Below are 18886 nucleotides of genomic sequence, written 5' to 3'. Positions count from 1 at the left end.
ATTGTGTACAGTTCTGGTCACCGCATTATAAGAAGGAAGTGGCAGCTTTGGAAAGGGTGCAGAGGAGATTTACTAGGATGTTGCCTGGTATGGAGGGAAGATCTTACGAGGAAAGGCTGAGGGACTTGAGGCTGTTTTCATTAGAGAAAAGAAGGTTGAGAGGTGATTAATTGAAACATATAAAATAATCAGAGGGTTAGATAGGGTGGATAGGGAGAGCCTTTTTCCTAGGATGGTGACGGCGAGCACGAGGGGGCATAGCTTTAAGTTGAGGGGTGACAGATATAAGACAGATGTCAGAGGTAGTTTCTTTACTCAGAGAGTAGTAAGGTAATAGAACGCTTTGCCTGCAACAGTAGTAGATTCACCAACTTTAAGTACATTTAAGTCGTCATTGGACAAGCATATGGACGTACATGGAATAGTGTAGGTTAGTTGGGCTTGAGATCGGTATGACAGGTCAGCACAACATTGAGGGCCGAAGGGCCTGTACTGTGCTGTAATGTTCTATGTTCTATGTTCTAATAACTGAGCATTTGGAAAACAGTGACAGAATCAGTCCTAGTCAGCATGGATTCACTAAAGGGAAATTATGTTTGTCAAATTTTCAGGATTTTTTTTGAGGATGTAGAGTGGTCGAGGGTGAACCAGTTGATGCTGTGTCTCTGGACTTTCAAAAGGCTTTTGACAAGGTTCCACACAAGAATTTGGTAAGGAAATTTAAGCTCATGAAATTGGGGGTAATATATTGACATGGATAGAGAACTGGCTGGCAGACAGGAAGCAGAGAGCTGGTAAAAATGGGTCCTTTTGGGAGTGGCAGGCAGTGATAAGTGGGGTACCTCAGGGTCCAGTGCCCCAGCTGTTCAAATATATATTAATGATTTGGACAAAGGAATTGAATGCAATGTCTTGAAATTTGCAGATGACATTAAGCTGGTTGGCAGTGTATGCTGTGAGGAGGATGCTAAGAAGCTGTAGGGTGAATTGGACATACTGGCTGAGTGGGCAAACACTTGGAAAACGCAATATAATGTGGATAAATGGGAGGTTATCCACCTAACTGGGAAAAGTAGGAAGGCAGGTTATTATTTGAATGTGGCAGTTTAGGAAAAAGTGTGATGCAGTGAGCCCTGGGTGTCACGGTGGAACAGTCACTGAAAGTTGGTATGCAGGTGCAGCAGGCACAAGGAAAACTAACGGTATGCTCACCTTCATAGCGGGAGGATTTGAGTATCGGATTAAGGATGTCTTCCTGCAGTTATACAGGGCCTTTGTGAGGGCACACCTTGGGTATTGTGTGCAGTTTTGGCCTTCCAGTCTGAGGAAGGACATTCTTTCTATTGAGGGAGTCCAGCAAAGGTTCACCAAACTGATTCCCAGGATGGCAGGACTGACAAATGAGGAAAGATTGGACTGACTGGGCTTGTACTCACTGGTATTTAGAAGAATGAGGGGCATTCTTATAGAAACATATAAAATCCTGACGGGAGTGGGCAGGCTGGATACGGGAAGAATGTTCCCACTGTTGGGGAAGCCCAGAACTAGGGGTCATGGTCTAAAAATAAGGGGTACTCATTCAGGATTGAGATAAGGAAGAATTTCTTCACTCATAGAGTTGTGAACCTGTTCATTGGATATATAGAGTTGCCCCTTATGCCGCTTCTAAATCTTGCCCCTCTCATATTAAACCTGTGCCCTCTAGTTTTGGACTCCCCTACCGTGGGGAGCTATTTATCCTATCCATGCCCCTTATGATTTTATATACCTCTATAAGATCACCCCTCAGCCTCCAATGTGCCAGGGAAAATAGTCCCAGCCTATTCAACTGTTCCCTTTGGCTCAAACCCTCCAACCCTGGCAACATCCTTGTAAATCTTTTCTGAACCCTTTCAAGTTTGTAAAACATTCTTTCTGTAGCATCCTGCTGTAAGATCTGTAAGAGAAAACTTACAAGCTTAGGAATGACAGTTGACAGCATTGGTTAATGAACACGGAACGCGATCATTGAAATATTCTTCACTCTGTTACATATTCTTTTAACTCTTACTTAGACAAGACATTGCTCAGTCATCTTAAACTTACTCCTTTGTAAAAATAACAGAGAATGGAATGCTATACTAATGTTTCAAATGTTCACTGCTAATACTATTCAAAGTAATTCTTGGGATATATAACATTATATATATAAATTAGCATTGTTCAAGCTTTTTTTAAAGTCTTTCGCTTTAATATTGCAGCTCTTGCCCTAGTTATTGTGAGAATGAATGTCCATAAAATTGTTTCTGAAGTAGTTGTATTAAAATGATTTAAGTATTTTAAATGTTAGCATTGTCTTTGGTCTTTCACACTACATGCACTTAAAGCCAAAATCACTTTTCATCAACATTAGCCTGTGAATGTGAGCTGAATGTGAAAACACAAATGGCACTGAAATGTGTACGAGTTAGTCTGCACCATCCAGTGTCAGATGATGTCTGACAACATCAATTTTGTAAAATGCAGCATTCTGGACTTGTTTTAAAAGGAATTATCACCCGGTACACCACTAAACCTCATCTAATTTTGATAGATATAATGTTCCTCCATCTTTAGAGGAAGATTGAATATGTGGTTATTCTAAATCATGCCATTACCATGAATCTTCTGTAGTTGCCTTCAGCAAAGAGAGCAACAATGCAATCATGCAGGACCTGGGTATCATTGATGGCATACACGCCCTGACATTGTTTCACTTCAGCTCTTAATTTACAGAGTGAACAGGGTAAAGAGGGGTATCATTTGTATTTCTGGCGTATTTTATCCCTGCAGTTGAATGAATTCTGGTAGAAATTACTGCTTTAGCAGCTGTCAACAGGTACATTCATTTCGTGTTCGAAGGCTAAGCATTTTTTACAACGCAGTTTTGTAAATATGCTATCTCTTACAGTAAAATTGCTGAAGAAGCCTTGTTGTAATACTAATAATAAGTAAAATGACCTTCATTCTATTCAATCTAATTTCTCTTTCTGAAGAAACCCAAATGATTCTTCACGTCAATATAGTAAATCCAGATTTTTATTGCACATGCAGTGACTAAAAATGCACAGCACTGAAGTTAAATAAAAATTACTTTGTGAGCAAAATGCTGAAATTGGAATAACGGAATCAAAACAAATATTTCTGAGGACTATCACTTTTTAAGAATTCATGATCAAACTTTGGTAATATAATTAGCAGTGTCCTCATTCACTTTGAGATGATTATATGTTCTGAGTGCATTATCACAGTTCATCAATTATTAAACATCCATATTAAATTTTAGGTGGCTAATTAAAGCCAATTATTAGCTAGTTGGTAAAGCAGCATACTGGGCCTTCATCTCTCAGCCTCGTGAATTTCCATTCAAACATAACGAACGATTTTGACAATGTAACATTCGTTTTCCTCTAATTGACTCAAACTATTCTTCTACGTAGCACTATCTACATGGAGCATCTGAGCAGTGCCCTTAGGGCATAAACTGGTTAGTAATTAAATTCCAGAATCATGCCACAGAGTCGACTTCAATTCTGAATAATGCTGTGGATGACTAAGTTTGTAGTAAGCGAATGGATATTGTTCGATTCATCTAGTAATTGAGACTCAGCCAGCAGATTTGAAATGGGAAGGGTCTAGGCCAGGTATTGGTGACGCGCTGATCTGGAACTACATTTTTCATATGCAGCTCAGGATCTTAATTGATCAAACCCATTTTGATGGGAATTAAATAGCTTGTTTCTTGTGAGAACTATCATTTAATTAACAACTTTTTAAATAAATAATGTTAAAATGTTAGGATTGAGTTAAGGAGAAATGTCTTCACCCAGAGAGTGTCGGAATTCACAGTTCGAAAAAATGAATGAGGCTAAAATATTAAAAGTTTTCATAATTCTTATGGTTAAATGATTAAAGGGCATGGGGAGAAAGCAGGAACAGGGTTCTGAATTCAATGATCAGATGGTGGAGAATATTCTCAATGTGAAGGTGAAACTTTGTCTCCCCAAGGACTGTGCAGTGATAGGTGGAGGTAAGAACACCACTGCAGGCAAGTTCCCCTCCAAGTCACACACCACAGTGATTTGGAACTATATCACTGTCCCATCACTGTTGCTGGAGTTCTCTCCCAAACAGGATTGTGTATGTAACTATACCAAATGGACTGTGATGGTTCCAGAAAACAGCTTACCTCTGCCTTCTCAAAGGCATTTCAGAATGGGCAGCACATGTTGACCTAGATAATAAAATGTGAGGCTGGATGAACACAGCAGGCCCAGCAGCATCTCAGGAGCACAAAAGCTGACGTTTCGGGCCTAGACCCTTCATCAGAGAGGGGGATGGGGTGAGGGTTCTGGAATAAATAGGGAGAGAGGGGGAGGCGGACCGAAGATGGAGAGAAAAGAAGATAGGTGGAGAGGAGAGTATAGGTGGGGAGGTAGGGAGGGGATAGGTCAGTCCAGGGAAGATGGACCGGTCAAGGAGGTGGGATGAGGTTAGTAGGTAGGAGATGGAGGTGCAGCTTGCGGTGGGAGGAAGGGATGGGTGAGAGGAAGAACAGGTTAGGGAGGCAGAGACAGGTTGGACTGGTTTTGGGATGCAGTGGGTGGAGGGGAGGAGCTGGGCTGGTTGTGTGGTGCAGTGGGGGGAGGGGACAAACTGGGCTGGTTTTGGGATGCGGTGGGGGAAGGGGAGATTTTGAAGCTGGTGAAGTCCACATTGATACCATTGGGCTGCAGGGTTCCCAAGCAGAATATGAGTTGCTGTTCCTGCAACCTTCGGGTGGCATCATTGTGGCACCGCAGGAGGCCCATGATGGACATGGCATCTAAAGAATGGGAGGGGGAGTGGAAATGGTTTGCGACTGGGAGGTGCAGTTGTTTATTGCGAACCGAGCGGAGGTGTTCTGCAAAGCGGTCCCCAAGCCTCCGCTTGGTTTCCCCAATGTAGAGGAAGCCACACCGGGTACAATGGATACAGTATACCACATTGGCAGATGTGCAGGTGAACCTCTGCTTAATGTGGAAAGTCATCTTGGGGCCTGGGATAGGGGTGAGGGAGGAGGTGTGGGGGCAAGTGTAGCATTTCCTGCGGTTGCAGGGGAAGGTGCCGGGTGTGGTGGGGTTGGAGGGCAGTGTGGAGCGAACAAGGGAGTCACGGAGAGAGTGGTCTCTCCGGAAAGCAGACAAGGGTGGGGATGGAAAAATGTCATGGGTGGTGTGGTCGGATTGTAGATGGCGGAAGTGTCGGAGGATGATGCGTTGTACCCGGAGGTTGGTGGGGTGGTGTGTGAGAACAAGGTGGATCCTCTTTGGGCGGTTGTGGCGGGGGCGGGGTGTGAGGGATGTGTTGCGGGAAATTCAGGAGACGTGGTCAAGGGCGTTCTCGACCACTGTGGGGGGAAAGTTGCGGTCCTTGAAGAACTTGGACATCTGGGATGTGCGGGAGTGGAATGCCTCATCGTGGGAGCAGATGCGGCGGACGTGGAGGAATTGGGAATAGGGGATGGAATTTTTGCAGGAGGGTGGGTGGGAGGAGGTGTATTCTAGGTAGCTGTGGGAGTCAGTGGGCTTGAAATGGACATCAGTTACAAGCTGGTTGCCTGAGATGGAGACTGTGAGATCCAGGAAGGTGAGGGATGTGCTGGGGATGGCCCAGGTGAACTGAAGGTTGGGGTGGAAGGTGTTGGTGAAGTGGATGAACTGTTTGAGCTCCTCTGGGAGCAGGAGGCGGTGCCGATACATTCATCAATGTACCGGAGGAAGAGGTGGGATTTGGGGCCTGTGTAGGTGCAGAAGAGGGACTGTTCCACGTAACCTACAAAGAGGCAGGCATAGCTGGGGCCCATGCGGGTGCCCATGGCCACCCCCTTAGTCTGTAGGAAGTGGGAGGAATCAAAAGAGAAGTTGTTGAGGGTGAGGACGAGTTCGGCTAGGCGGATGAGGGTGTCGGTGGAGGGGGACTGGTCGGGCCTGCGGGACAGGAAGAAGCGGAGGGCCTTGAGGCCATCTCCATGCGGAATACAGGTGTATAGGGACTGGACGTCCATGGTGAAAATGAGGTGTTGGGGGCCAGGGAATTGGAAGTCCTGGAGGAGATGGAGGGCGTGGGTGGTGTCATGGACGTAGGTAGGGATGTTGACCTAGTCATGCCCACATCCCGTGAATTAAGAAAAAAATTTGTCTTCTAGTTTTGACTGATATACCTGGATACTCAGTAAGAAATGCAAAATCATTTTGTTTTTGGCATGGACATTTGTTTTGTTATAGACACTGCCATTTTCAAGAATAGAATCGGATTAAATTAGTTTTGAGGTACAAATTCAAGATCTGCGCCTTCACATTCTTGATTAGGAGATGTTTAAAACATTGGAAAGTGAGAATGACAGAAAGTCATTCAACCCACCAAACACCGCACTCAGACAACTTTCATGTCCACCTGCCTGAATACCAAATTTAGAGCTTTGTTCACTGTAGAGTCACTGATCTTTCCATTTCCTATCAAAATGAGCCATCAGAGTTTGTATTCTCCGCACGCAGTGACAATCTAACCCATGGTTTGGGAGTGCTGAACTTTTGAACTTGCAATCATGCCTCCTTCTTTTTATGATTTAACAGCGTGGATGATTTTGCCCTCTCTTTTTTCTCTCGAAAGAACAGCAGCTTCCCTTCCAACTCAGTGTTTCAAGGTTCAACCAGCCTTTCAATGGCTTTTCAGTGACACAAAATCACAATAGCACTTTAGCACTGCATGAAACCTGTATCATACATGCACACCCCCGCCGCGGTATTTTTAGAAAAACATTTAAACAATGTGCAAGTAGAACGGATAAAAATATCAGGAAGAACTGTGATGTTTATTTGAAGACAAATTTAATTATCTTTTTAATTACCAAAATGTTGTGATATGTAATTAATATTTTCATGGCAACAGCAAGGATAAAAATCACAACAGGATATGTACGAGTGGACTAGTGCAGTTTTACAAAATGTGAACTGTTTAAATTGTAAATTCCCGGGAATCCAGTTTCTGGTGTGCTATGACTGAATACATTATTTGTTTCTGGTTTATGATTTAAATGTCAGAAGTCACGCAACAGCAGGTTGTAGTCCAACAGGCTTATTTGAAATCAAAAGATTTCGTAACATGGCCCCTATTCATCTGATGAAGGGGCTACACTCCGAAAGCTTGTGATTTCAAATAAACCTGTTGGGCTATGACCTGGTACAACAAGGTGTAGAGCCGGATGAACACAACAGGCTAAGCAGCATCAGAGGAGGAGGAAGGCTGACGTTTCAGGCCTAACCTGGTGCTGTGTGACTTCTGACTTGCCCATGCCGGTCTGACACCAGCACCTTCACATCATAGGAGATAATGGTTGGCTGCCAATATAAATTTTAGTCAGCAGCCTTTGAAGTAAATCTTTTATTCTCAGATGCGATGCTTAGTTGTAATGTGCATAATCATTGAGTATGTTGCCATTTCATCTCTGGAAACTGGATTCTGTTCAGACCAAGCTGATGAGCTGAAAATGTCTAATAAAAACCGAAAGAACTGGGATGCTTTTCTGGCGTTTCCTGTTCTTGTGGCTGAAGGTGTCTTCTCTCTTGCCAGCTGTTACAGAGCCCTTGGTCTACCACCAATTCTAGTCGCAGAGATCCTAACAAAAACAAAAATGAGAAATAGAAAAAAACAGGTATGTCAGTGCTGATCTGAACTGATCACCTTAAGTTATCATAAAGCACATGGTAGTTTGCCACCTGTTGTACTTCTAAGTGATGAAGCCCATAGCTTTCATTTGCTAATCTCTCCAACTATAAGTCTGTAAGGCCGTAGATAGAGGGCAGAATTAGACCATTTGGCCCATCAAGTCTGCTGCACCATTTGATCATGGCCGATGTTTCTCGACCCAATTCTCCTGCCTTCCCCCCATAACGTTTTCTCCCTTTACTAATCAAGAACCTATCTCTCTCCGTCTTAAGTACACTCAATGACTTGAACTTCACAATCCTCTGCAACAATGACTTCCACAGATTCACCAGCCTCTGGCTGAAGAAATTCTACCTCATCCCAGTTCTAAAGGGTCATCGCTCCATTCTGAGCCTATGCCCTTCGGTCCTAGTCTCTCCTGTCGGTGGAATCACATTCTCCACGTCCACTCTATCCAGGTTTCTGGGTATTTATGCAGCGCAGTGGAGGCCCCGGACATTAAATGTATTCAAGGCAGAGATTGATAATTTCTTGATCTCACAAGGAATTAAGGGCTACGGGGAGAGTGCAGGGAAGTGGAGTTGAAATGCCCATCAGCCATAATTAAATGGCAGAGTGGACTCAGTGGGTTGAACGGCCTTACTTCCACTCCTATGTCTTATGATCTTATTCTGTAAGTGTCAATCAGATTCTCCTTTCATCCATCTTCACTCCATCGAGTACAAACCCAGAGTCATCAACCGCTCCTCAAATGCAAGCCTTTCATCACTGGATCATTCTTGTAAACCTCCTATGGACTCCCTCCAAGGCCAGCACATTTTTCCAGAGATATGGGGCTCAAAACTGCTCACAATATTCCTCTGCAGTACGCCTCTACTGTTGTATTATAGCCCTCTTGAAATGAATGATAACATTGTATTTGGCTTTCTAACTTCCAACTGAACTTGTATGTTAACCTTAAGAGAATCCTGAGCCAGGACTCCAAAGTCCCTTCATGATTCACATTTCGGAAAGGTTTCCTCACTTTAAAAATAGTCTATACCTCTATTCTTCTTACCAATGTGCATAACCTCACCTCATACCATCCCACATGGTATTCCATCTGTCACTTCTTTGCCCATTCTCCTAGCCTGTCCAAATCCTTCCGCAGCCTCCCCACTTCCTCAACACTACCTGTGGCTCCACCTATCTTTGTGACATCTGCAGACATCTTAGCAGCAATGCCCTCAGTTCTTTCGTATAGATTGTTAACGTAAAACATGAATAGTTCTGGCCCCAACAGGGACCCCTACAGAACTCCACTAATCACTGGCTGCTACCCTCAAAAAGAGCCTTGTATCCCTACTCTCTGCTTTCCACCTGTCAGCCGACCCTCTATCCATGCCAGTACCTTACCCCTAACATCATGTGCTCTTATCTTATTTAGCAGCTTCCTGTGTAGCACTTCTAGAAGTACAATTAGATCATGTCCACTGATTCTCCTTTGTCTAACTTGCTCATTACTTCTCAAAGAATTCCAGCAGATATGTTGAAGCCATGTTGACTTGCCCTATTTTACCATGCACTTCCAAGTACTCTACAATCTTATCCTTTAATATGGGTTGTAAAATCTTAGCAATGACTGAGGTCAGGCTAACCGGCCTATAGTTCCCTGTCTTCTGCCTCCCTCCCTTCTTAAACAGGGGTGTTACATTAATCATTTTCTAATCCTCTGGGACCCTCCCTGAGTCCAATGATTTCTAAAAGATCATCACCAATGCCTCTATGATCTCCTCAGTAATCTCTTTCAGAACACTGCAGTGTAGTCCATCTGGTCTAGGTGATTTATCCACCTTGAGATCTTTCAGCTTCCCCAGCACCTACTCCTCAGTGATCACCTCCCCACTCACCTGATGCAACTGATGCAAAGTATGTATTCAGTTCCTCTGCCATTTCTTTGTTCTCCATTACTACTTCTCCAGTCTCATTTTCCAGTCGTTCAATGCCTGTTCTTGCCTCTCTCTTAGCTTTTAGATACCCAACAGAACTCTTACAATCATAGAGTCAAACAGCATGGCAACAGGCTCTTCAGCCCAACTCATCATACTAATCAGGTTTCCCAAACTGAACTAGTCCCTTCTGCCTGTGTTCGACCCGTAGGAGATGTTGCTAATGGGATGTGGGTTTTACTGGCTGGCCAGTGTTTATTGCCCATTCCTAGTTGCCCTTGAGAAGGTGGAGGTGAGCTGGACTTTGACTCAGTGACAGTGAAGGAATGGCAATACATTTCCAAGTCAGGATGGTGAGTGGCTTGGAGGGGAACTTGCATGGGGGTGGTGTTCCCATATATCTTCTGAGCCCCCTGGTCAGAAAATTGTCAAGGGGAGATGGTTAGTTTCTACCTTATTGGCAGACATTGCCTGACAATTGTGTAGTGGGAGTGTTACTTGCCATTCATTAGCCTAAGCCTGGATGATGTCCAAGTCTTGCAGCATGTGGCACAAATTTCTTCAGTATCTATCAACTTATGAACAATGCTGAATGGTAATGGCATCAGCGTACATCCCCACTTCTAACCTGATATAGAAGGGAAATTGTTTGATGCAGCAGCAACATGGTTGGAGTAAGATGTTATGCTAAGGACCAGCTGCTGCTGAAGCTGGTCTTCAGGAAATCAGAACTCTCTTCCTTTTTGCTTCTTTTCTGAGCCCAAACAATGCAGCAGTTTCCCTGTGATTTACCCTTGACCCCAGTTTAGCTGGAGCTGCTTCATGCCTTACACAATCACACGCTGCTTTGATGTCAAAGGTAGTAGCTCCCACCTCACCAGTTGAATGCAGCTGTTCTGTCCATGTTTGGACGAAGGTTATTACTGAGGTCTGGAGTTGATGTTATTGAGTAGCCTGTTGATGCCACCCTTCATCCGATTGCTGATGGTTGCGAGCAGACTGAGGGGACGATAATTGCTGCGTTGGGTTTGCCTTGTGGACAGGATATACACCACATTATGTTGTAGCTGTACTGAAATGGGGCATAGCTAATTCTGCAGCAGAAGTCCTCAGTAATCAATTGGAGATGTCCTCAGGGCCCACAGCCTTTGTCGTATCCAGTACCTTCACCACTCCTTGATATCACATGTGCTGAAAACTAGCAGCTGTGATGTTGGTTCAAGAAGAGCTTCTTCCCTGTTGTTATTAGACTGCTGAATGGACCTCTCTAATAGCTTGTATACCTCGCTCTGGCTAAGCACCCTATGATCTGTATGTCCTTGTTTGCCATGATCTGCCTGTACTGCATGCAAAACAAAACTTTTCACTGTACTTAGGTACATGTGACAACAATAAATCATATCAAATCAAATCCAATCCCCCGCAGTGGCTGTGGGAACCTGGATTGTTCACTCAGCACTATTGGCTGAAGCTGGTTGCAAATGCCTTTTCCTTGCCATTTACGCTTCGTAATCGTATTCGCATGAAATACTTCTGTAATCCTTGTAATAGTTATCAGTACATTTATTTCAAACCATCAACCGCGTTAAATTTACACACAAAGATTTTATCCAACAAAATGGGCAGTTCATTACCAGAGAAAATTAATCTCTACACAGCATTGTCAGTGCTACTCCAAACAGCTCAAAGGAAACCTTAGCCGACAGAATGTTATAGATTATTTGTCATTCTAATTGTGATGTCATTTCCCTTTGGGCTGTTTACATTATCCCTCTGTGGGTACTGATTGAGGCTGTCACTTTCATTCATTTACCAATAAATACAGGACTTTGTCACACTTGCTGTATGCTTGTTCACTGCCTGGCTGCTAAATGTGATGTTCCACCATGAGAAAAGTGACAATGTGTCTTCCGGCAACAGGCAACAGGACAACTCCATTACTTAGTCTATGGCCTGGAAAAGCCTGATGTGTTGAAAAGTGGCTCAGGGAATGGAAGGGACAACAAATTAAAATAATTATAGCAGCAAATACATCAACACATCATGAAGTGAAAGATCATGGTTATTTTACAGACAACATAGGGGGATTTTAACAGGCAAAGGAAGCTGGATTTTGGTGCATGCACTGAGCTGTCATTTAAATAATTGACTTAAATAGGCATTACCCATTGTTTTAATCAAGCAATCAGACTTTAATAGCTATTATGCCCATTTCCCAAGGTGTTAGCAAGTCGCAAGGATTAACCAGGCAAATATACCATTGAGTGTTTTCTTCAATGAAAGGGAAGCCTGTGACTAGTGAAATTGAAAGCTCCAACTTTGCCTAGGTGAGAGGCTGGTGCTTACTGTATTTCTGTAATCATTACAGTGCAAGTGTGCTTTCACTGAATGACAGCAAATTGCAAACATGGTGTCAGTCTTCGCCATCATGTTTTACGCAGCCTTGTCTTGTACCCTCCGAAAAGGACCATCTCGGTAGCACCAGCTGCCTTCCCCTTAGCCCCGTGTAACTCCACATGACGAGGAGATCCCTAACAGACAGCTGGCCAGCTTGCTGGAAGTGGCTGAGCATCGGTGCCTCAGGAGGTTCAGACTTTTACACTTGATCGTTGATGATGTGTGTAGCCTCCTGGAACAGGGCATTCGCAGAATGACCCAATGGGCTCAGTCTGGCACTGGAAGGGCACACACCCCCGAACAACCCCTGACCATTGTCTCACATACGCCTGGGTCTATGCTTCAGGCTGAGTTGGGCACTGTTATCTGCATGTGTGTTAGATGTGGTGTAAGGGCATGCGACTATGAAGCTTGGTGCACAAGAGCAATAAACAGAGCGTTGAATGTTCACACAGTGATGGAAAGAGATGCCTGGGGCAAGAACGTTGTGTGGAGCTGCAAGCTGGATTGAGCTGAGGAGTGCAGCCTGGGAGAATGTTGGGGAGATCAGAGTGTGGGCAATGGGACCTGAATGTTCACATTGCCTACATTGCTGAGGCTCCTGGATCCTCCCATTATTGCACCAATTCCTTTGGTCTACTCTGCCCGCTTGCTTGGAGAGGCTTTCTTCCTCAGCCTGTCCTTGGCCATGGTCATCTTTCTGTAGTCTCTCAGCTGCCACAGAGCTCAAATTAAGAGTGAGAGATACAGGGATCAGTGTTCACTTGATCCCCTCCAGCTCTGTGCTTACTGCAGTCTCAGGAATCCAGACTTTTTGACCACTACCCTGCACCCTTTAATGATAAAGTTTGGACAATTTGCAGTATGGATCTCTGTAAGTGAATGGATTTTGTGTGAGGTACACTCGAGTGTGTGATCTCTCCTTAGTTTAAGGTAGGACGTACAGGATTGTGGCTCACATGTATAACTGATTTATCTGCAATATTTCTACAGTAAGCTATTAAGCATAGAATATGAAATTGAATAATATCTGCCATTAAATAAAAGGAAGAACAATAGATGGTAGAGATGCAGCTAATGTTTCGAGTCTGGTGTTCCGATAAAGAGTTAACTCTGCTTTCTTCCCAAAGGTGGAATTATGCCTCTTGCAGCGTTTACATGTTAATCCTACTTTTTACCAGTTAAGGAATCAATTCTAACCTGGCAGAACTATATGAATGTTACTTGGCTGCAGAGTGAATTAGCACCAGAACCAAGCTCTGTAAGTGTATCACACTTGGCCATTAAATTCTAAATACACTGAATTCAGGCAGGAGTGACTTACAGTGACCGTGTGACTACACGTTTGATGAAAGGATCAGCTGCTGACATGAAAAACACAGGCACTGTTCGAGTAAAGGTACCATTCTGAGAATGGATGAGATTTATATCAAGAGTTTTAAATGCCAGTGTGACATCATTTTTATGGTCACCACACTGAAGACAGCTTATGTTTATTGTTAACTCCAAAAGACAAAAAAAAAGCTTTAAAAGTTATCTTTGTCAGTTTTCTGGCTAGAAGTATATTGTTGAAGTGGTGGAGCACTATCTTCTTGATGAGCTTTTCTCATCTGTGTAGCCAAAATGAACAGCACATGCATGGTAAGTGCATGCTGGCTCAGTGGTTAGCACTGCTGCCTTGTAGTGCCAAGGACCTGGGTTTGATTCTAGCTTTGGATGACTGTGTGAAGTTTGCCCATTCTCTCCCCCTTGTCTGTGTGGGTTTCCTCCCACACTCTGTACATATGCAGGTTAAGTGAATTGGACCATGAGAAATGTGGAATTATAGGTTGTGGGGCTGAGTCTGGGTGGGATGTTTTTTGGAAGATCAGTGCAGATGTAATGGGCTGAATGGCCTCTCTGCACTGTAGGTGATCTACAATTTTAAATTTTCTGAAACTGCTTTATATTAACACAAAGTGTCAAAACAGTGACATTTTGGATATGTGGTGATAATGGGAACTGCAGATGCTGGAGAATCCAAGATAACAAAATGTGAGGCTGGATGAACACAGCAGGCCCAGCAGCATCTCAGGAGCACAAAAGCTGATGTTTCGGGCCTAGACCCTTCATCAGAGAGGGGGATGGGGTGAGGGTTCTGGAATAAATAGGGAGAGAGGGGGAGGCGGACCGAAGATGGAGAGAAAAGAAGATAGTTGGAGAGGAGAGTATAGGTGGGGAGGTAGGGAGGGGATAGGTCAGTCCAGGGAGACGGACAGGTCAAGGAGGTGGGTGAGGTTAGTAGGTAGGAGATGGAGGTGCAGCTTGGGGTGGGAGGAAGGGATGGGTGAGAGGAAGAACAGGTTAGGGAGGCAGAGACAGGTTGGACTGGTTTTGGGATGCAATGGGTGGAGGGGAAGAGCTGGGCTGGTTGTGTGGTGCAGTGGGGGGAGGGGACAAACTGGGCTGGTTTTGGGATGCGGTGGGGGAAGGGGAGATTTTGAAGCTGGTGAAGTCCACATTGATACCATTGGGCTGCAGGGTTCCCAAGCGGAGTATGAGTTGCTGTTCCTGCAACCTTCGGGTGGCATCATTGTGGCACTGCAGGAGGCCCACGATGGACATGTCATCTAAAGAATGGGAGGTGGAGTGGAAATGGTTTGCGACTGGGAGGTGCAGTTGTTTATTGCGAACCGAGCGGAGGTGTTCTGCAAAGCGGTCCCCAAGCCTCCGCTTGGTTTCCCCAATGTAGAGGAAGCCACACCGGGTACAGTGGATACAGTATACCACATTGGCAGATGTGCAGGTGAACCTCTGCTTAATGTGGAAAGTCATCTTGGGGCCTGGGATAGGGGTGAGGGAGGAGGTGTGGGGACAAGTGTAGCATTTCCTGCGGTTGCAGGGGAAGGTGCCGGGTGTGGTGGGGTTGGAGGGCAGTGTGGAGCGAACAAGGGAGTCACGGAGACAGTGGTCTCTCCAGAAAGCAGACAGGGGTGGGGATGGAAAAATGTCTTGGGTGGTGGGGTCGGATTGTAGATGGCGGAAGTGTCGGAGGATGATGCATTGTATCCGGAGGTCGGTGGAGTGGTGTGTGAGAACGAGGGGGATCCTCTTTGGGCGGTTGTGGCGGGGGCGGGGTGTGAGGGATGTGTTGCAGGAAATGCGGGAGACGTGGTCAAGGGCGTTCTCGACCACTGTGGGGGGAAAGTTGCGGCCCTTGAAGAACTCGGACATCTGGGATGTGCGGGAGTGGAATGCCTCATCGTGGGAGCAGATGCGGCGGAGGCGGAGGAATTGGGAATAGGGGATGGAATTTTTGCAGGAGGGTGGGGTGGGAGGAGGTGTATTCTAGGTAGCTGTAGGAGTCAGTGGGCTTGAAATGGACATCAGTTACAAGCTGGTTGCCTGAGATGGAGACTGTGAGATCCAGGAAGGTGAGGGATGTGCTGGAGATGGCCCAGGTGAACTGAAGGTTGGGGTGGAAGGTGTTGGTGAAGTGGATGAACTGTTTGAGCTCCTCTGGGGAGCAAGAGGCGGCGCCGATACAGTCATCAATGTAACGGAGGAAGAGGTGGGGTTTGGGGCCTGTGTAGGTGCGGAAGAGGGACTGTTCCACGTAACCTACAAAGAAGCAGGCATAGCTGGGGCCCATGCGGGTGCCCATGGCCACCCCCTTAGTCTGTAGGAAGTGGGAGGAATCGAAAGAGAAGTTGTTGAGGGTGAGGACGAATTCGGCTAGGCGAATGAGGGTGTTGGTGGAGGGGGACTGGTTGGGCCTGCGGGACAGGAAGAAGCGGAGGGCCTTGAGGCCATCTGCATGCGGAATGCAGGTGTATAGGGACTAGACGTCCATGGTGAAAATGAGGTGTCGGGGGCCAGGGAATTGGAAGTCCTGGAGGAGGTGGAGGGCATGGGTGGTGTCACGGACGTAGCTGGGGAGTTCCTGGACCAAAGGGGAGAAAATGGAGTCCAGATAGGTGGAGATGAGTTCGGTGGAGCAGGAGCAGGCTGAGATGATGGGTCGACCAGGGCAGGCAGGTTTGTGGATTTTGAGAAGGAGATAGAAATGGGCCGTACGGGGTTGGGGAACAATGAGGTTGGAGGCTGTGGGTGGGAGGTCCCCTGAGGTGATGAGGTCATGAATGGTGTTGGAGATGATGGTTTGGTGCTCGGGTGTGGGGTCATGATCGAGGGGGCAGTAGGAGGTCGTGTCGGAGAGTTGGCGTCTGGCCTCGGCAATGTAGAGGTCAGTGCACCATACTGTGCATTTAGCATGAAATAATAACACATGAATCCAAAATTCTGTTTACTCGTATTTCAGGATTATTTTACAAAGAAAAAAAGAGATAATTTGTTTTATTAGAATATTTGCCTGCATCCGTTTCAGATTTTAATTCCTGGGTAGTTTGGAAGGCACTACTTTTGAGTCATATGCAAAAAGTAAATGAACTTTGAATTAACTTGGAACATTTTAACAATGAAACCCAAATGGAGCACAGTACAATGATTTTGTTTCAAAATAAGGTATCAATGATTATTTCTAACTCCACAGACTGTGGTTAAAAATTCAAATCTCTCTGATCTTGTAATGTTTTCTTTTTTAGGAATACCTTTGTGGATATTCTCCGAGCTATTCTTCTGTCCTTGGAAATCCTTATTGAAGATCCAGAGTTACAGATAAATGGATTTATGCTAATTATAGACTGGAGCAATTTCACATTCAAACAAGCCTCCAAACTGACCCCCACCATACTGAGACTGGCCATAGAGGGTTTACAGGTCAGAGATTCTTTTTAGTAGTTAAAACATTTTGGATTTTTCTTTCTGTTCTAGATTAGAGTGAAATTTTCTGATGAAATGGAATGCATTGCACAGCTATTCATTACATTGCAAACATACAATGTTATGTAGGCACAGTGACTTCCACACAGCAGAGGGGACATTGAACAGAAGTTAACCACCTTCCAATAGAGAGGGAAAGGAATTTGAAGTGGAGTTACGTGAAGCCATTGTATGTCTTTACAGTTTCATAGAACATAGAACATAGAACATAGAAAAGTACAGCACAGTACAGGCCCTTCGGCCCACGATCTTGTGCCGTGGAATATTCCTAATCCAAAAATAAAATAACCTAACCTACATTCCCCTAAATTCACTGCTGTCCATGTGCATGTCCAGCAGCTGCTTAAATGTCACTAATGACTCCGCTTCCACGACCACCACTGGTAAACTATTCCATGTGCTCACAACTCTCTGGGTGAAGAACCTCCCTCTGACGTCTCCTCTATACCTTCCTCCCAACACCTTAAAACTATGACCCCTCGTGGCAGTCAATCCTGCCCTGGGGAAAAGTCTCTGGCTATCGACTCTATCCATGCCCCTCATTACCTTGTACACCTCGATCAGGTCACCTCTCTTCCTCCTTCTCTCCAGTGAGAAAAGTCCGATCTCAGTCAACCTCTCCTCGTAAGACAAGCCCTCCAGTCCAGGCAGCATCCTGGTAAACCTCCTTTGCACCCTCTCCAAAGCCTCCACATCTTTCCTATAATACGGTGACCAGAACTGGACACAATATTCCAAGTGTGGTCTCACCAGGGTTTTGTACAGCTGCAGCATAACCTCGCGGCTCTTAAACTCGATCCCCCTGTTAATGAAAGCCAAAACACCATATGCGTTCTTAACAACCTTATCCACCTCGGTGGCAACTTTGAGGGAGCTATGCACTTGAACACCAAGATCCCACTGCTCCTCCACACTGCCGAGAATCCTGCCTTTAATCCTATATTCAGCATTTAAGTTCGACCTTGCAAAATGCATCACTTTGCATTTACCCAGGTTGAACTCCATCTGCCATTTCTCAGCCCAGCTCTGCATTCTGTCAATGTCTCGCTGAAGCCTGCAATAGCCCTTGATACTATCAATGGCACCTCCAACCTTGTGTCATCAGCAAACATACAAACCCACCCCTCAACCTCCTCATCCAAGTCGTTTATAAAAACTACAAAGAGCAGAGGCCCAAGAACAGAGCCCTGCGGGACACCACTCAGCACTGACCTCCAGGTAGAATACTTACCATCTACAACCACTCCCTGCCTCCTGTCAGCCAACCAATTCTGAATCCAGACAGCCAAATCACCCTGTATCCCATACCTCCTGACTTTATGAATGAGCCTGCTGTGGGGAACCTTCTCAAATGCCTTGCTGAAGTCCATGTACACCACTTCCACTGCTCGACCCTCGTCAACCTGTCTTGTGACTTCCTCAAAGAACTCAATAGGATTTGTAAGACATGACCTGCCCCTCACAAAGCCATGCTGACTCCCTTTAATCACGCCATGCTTTTCCAAATAGTCATAATCCTATCCCTCAGGATTCTTTCCAAAACCTTGCTGACCACAGACGTAAGACTGACTGGTCTGTAATTTCCAGGGATTTCCCTATTCCCTTTCTTGAAAAGAGGAACAACATTTGCCTCCCTCCAATCTTCCAGTATGACTCCCGTGGAGAGTGAGGAAGCAAAGATCTTCACCAGCGGCTTAACAACCTCCTTTCTCGCTTCCCAGAGCAGCCTAGAATAAATCTAGCCTGGCCCTGGGGACTTATCAATCATAATGTTTCCTCCAGAGTATTCTGACAATGTGTTTCAGAGTGGCTTTTCAGGGAATGGTGTACACCCCGAAGAAATACTAAGAGAGAAAACAAGTAAAGCAAATTTAAGGTAGAGAAATGCAGATGATAAGTATTCAAATCCTTCATTTTAATTGAAGTGTAAAAGCAGAGGGCGCTACTGAAAGGAAATTAACCACTTCCTTAGCTCATTGGTTGCTGAAATGCTTATCTAAACATAATTGTCTTGT

General features: G+C 45.2%; 1 protein-coding gene across 3 annotated transcripts in view; it reads left to right on the top strand.

Moving 5' to 3' along the window:
• The window catches only part of LOC125451559 (clavesin-1-like), a 111886-nt gene that overhangs the window by 24681 nt on the left and 68319 nt on the right, over positions 1-18886 (top strand). For all 3 annotated transcript variants that reach the window (XM_059645899.1, XM_059645897.1, XM_059645898.1), the window contains exon 3: positions 16634-16808. In XM_059645899.1, the coding sequence (XP_059501882.1) occupies positions 16634-16808 (175 nt within the window). The remainder of the gene's footprint in view (positions 1-16633; positions 16809-18886) is intronic.

The sequence above is a fragment of the Stegostoma tigrinum genome, chromosome 5 (assembly GCF_030684315.1).
Source record: "Stegostoma tigrinum isolate sSteTig4 chromosome 5, sSteTig4.hap1, whole genome shotgun sequence".
Classification (NCBI taxonomy): Eukaryota; Metazoa; Chordata; class Chondrichthyes; order Orectolobiformes; family Stegostomatidae; genus Stegostoma; species Stegostoma tigrinum.
Note: the sequence above shows the minus strand (reverse complement) of the source record. Positions and strands in the feature narration are given on the sequence as shown.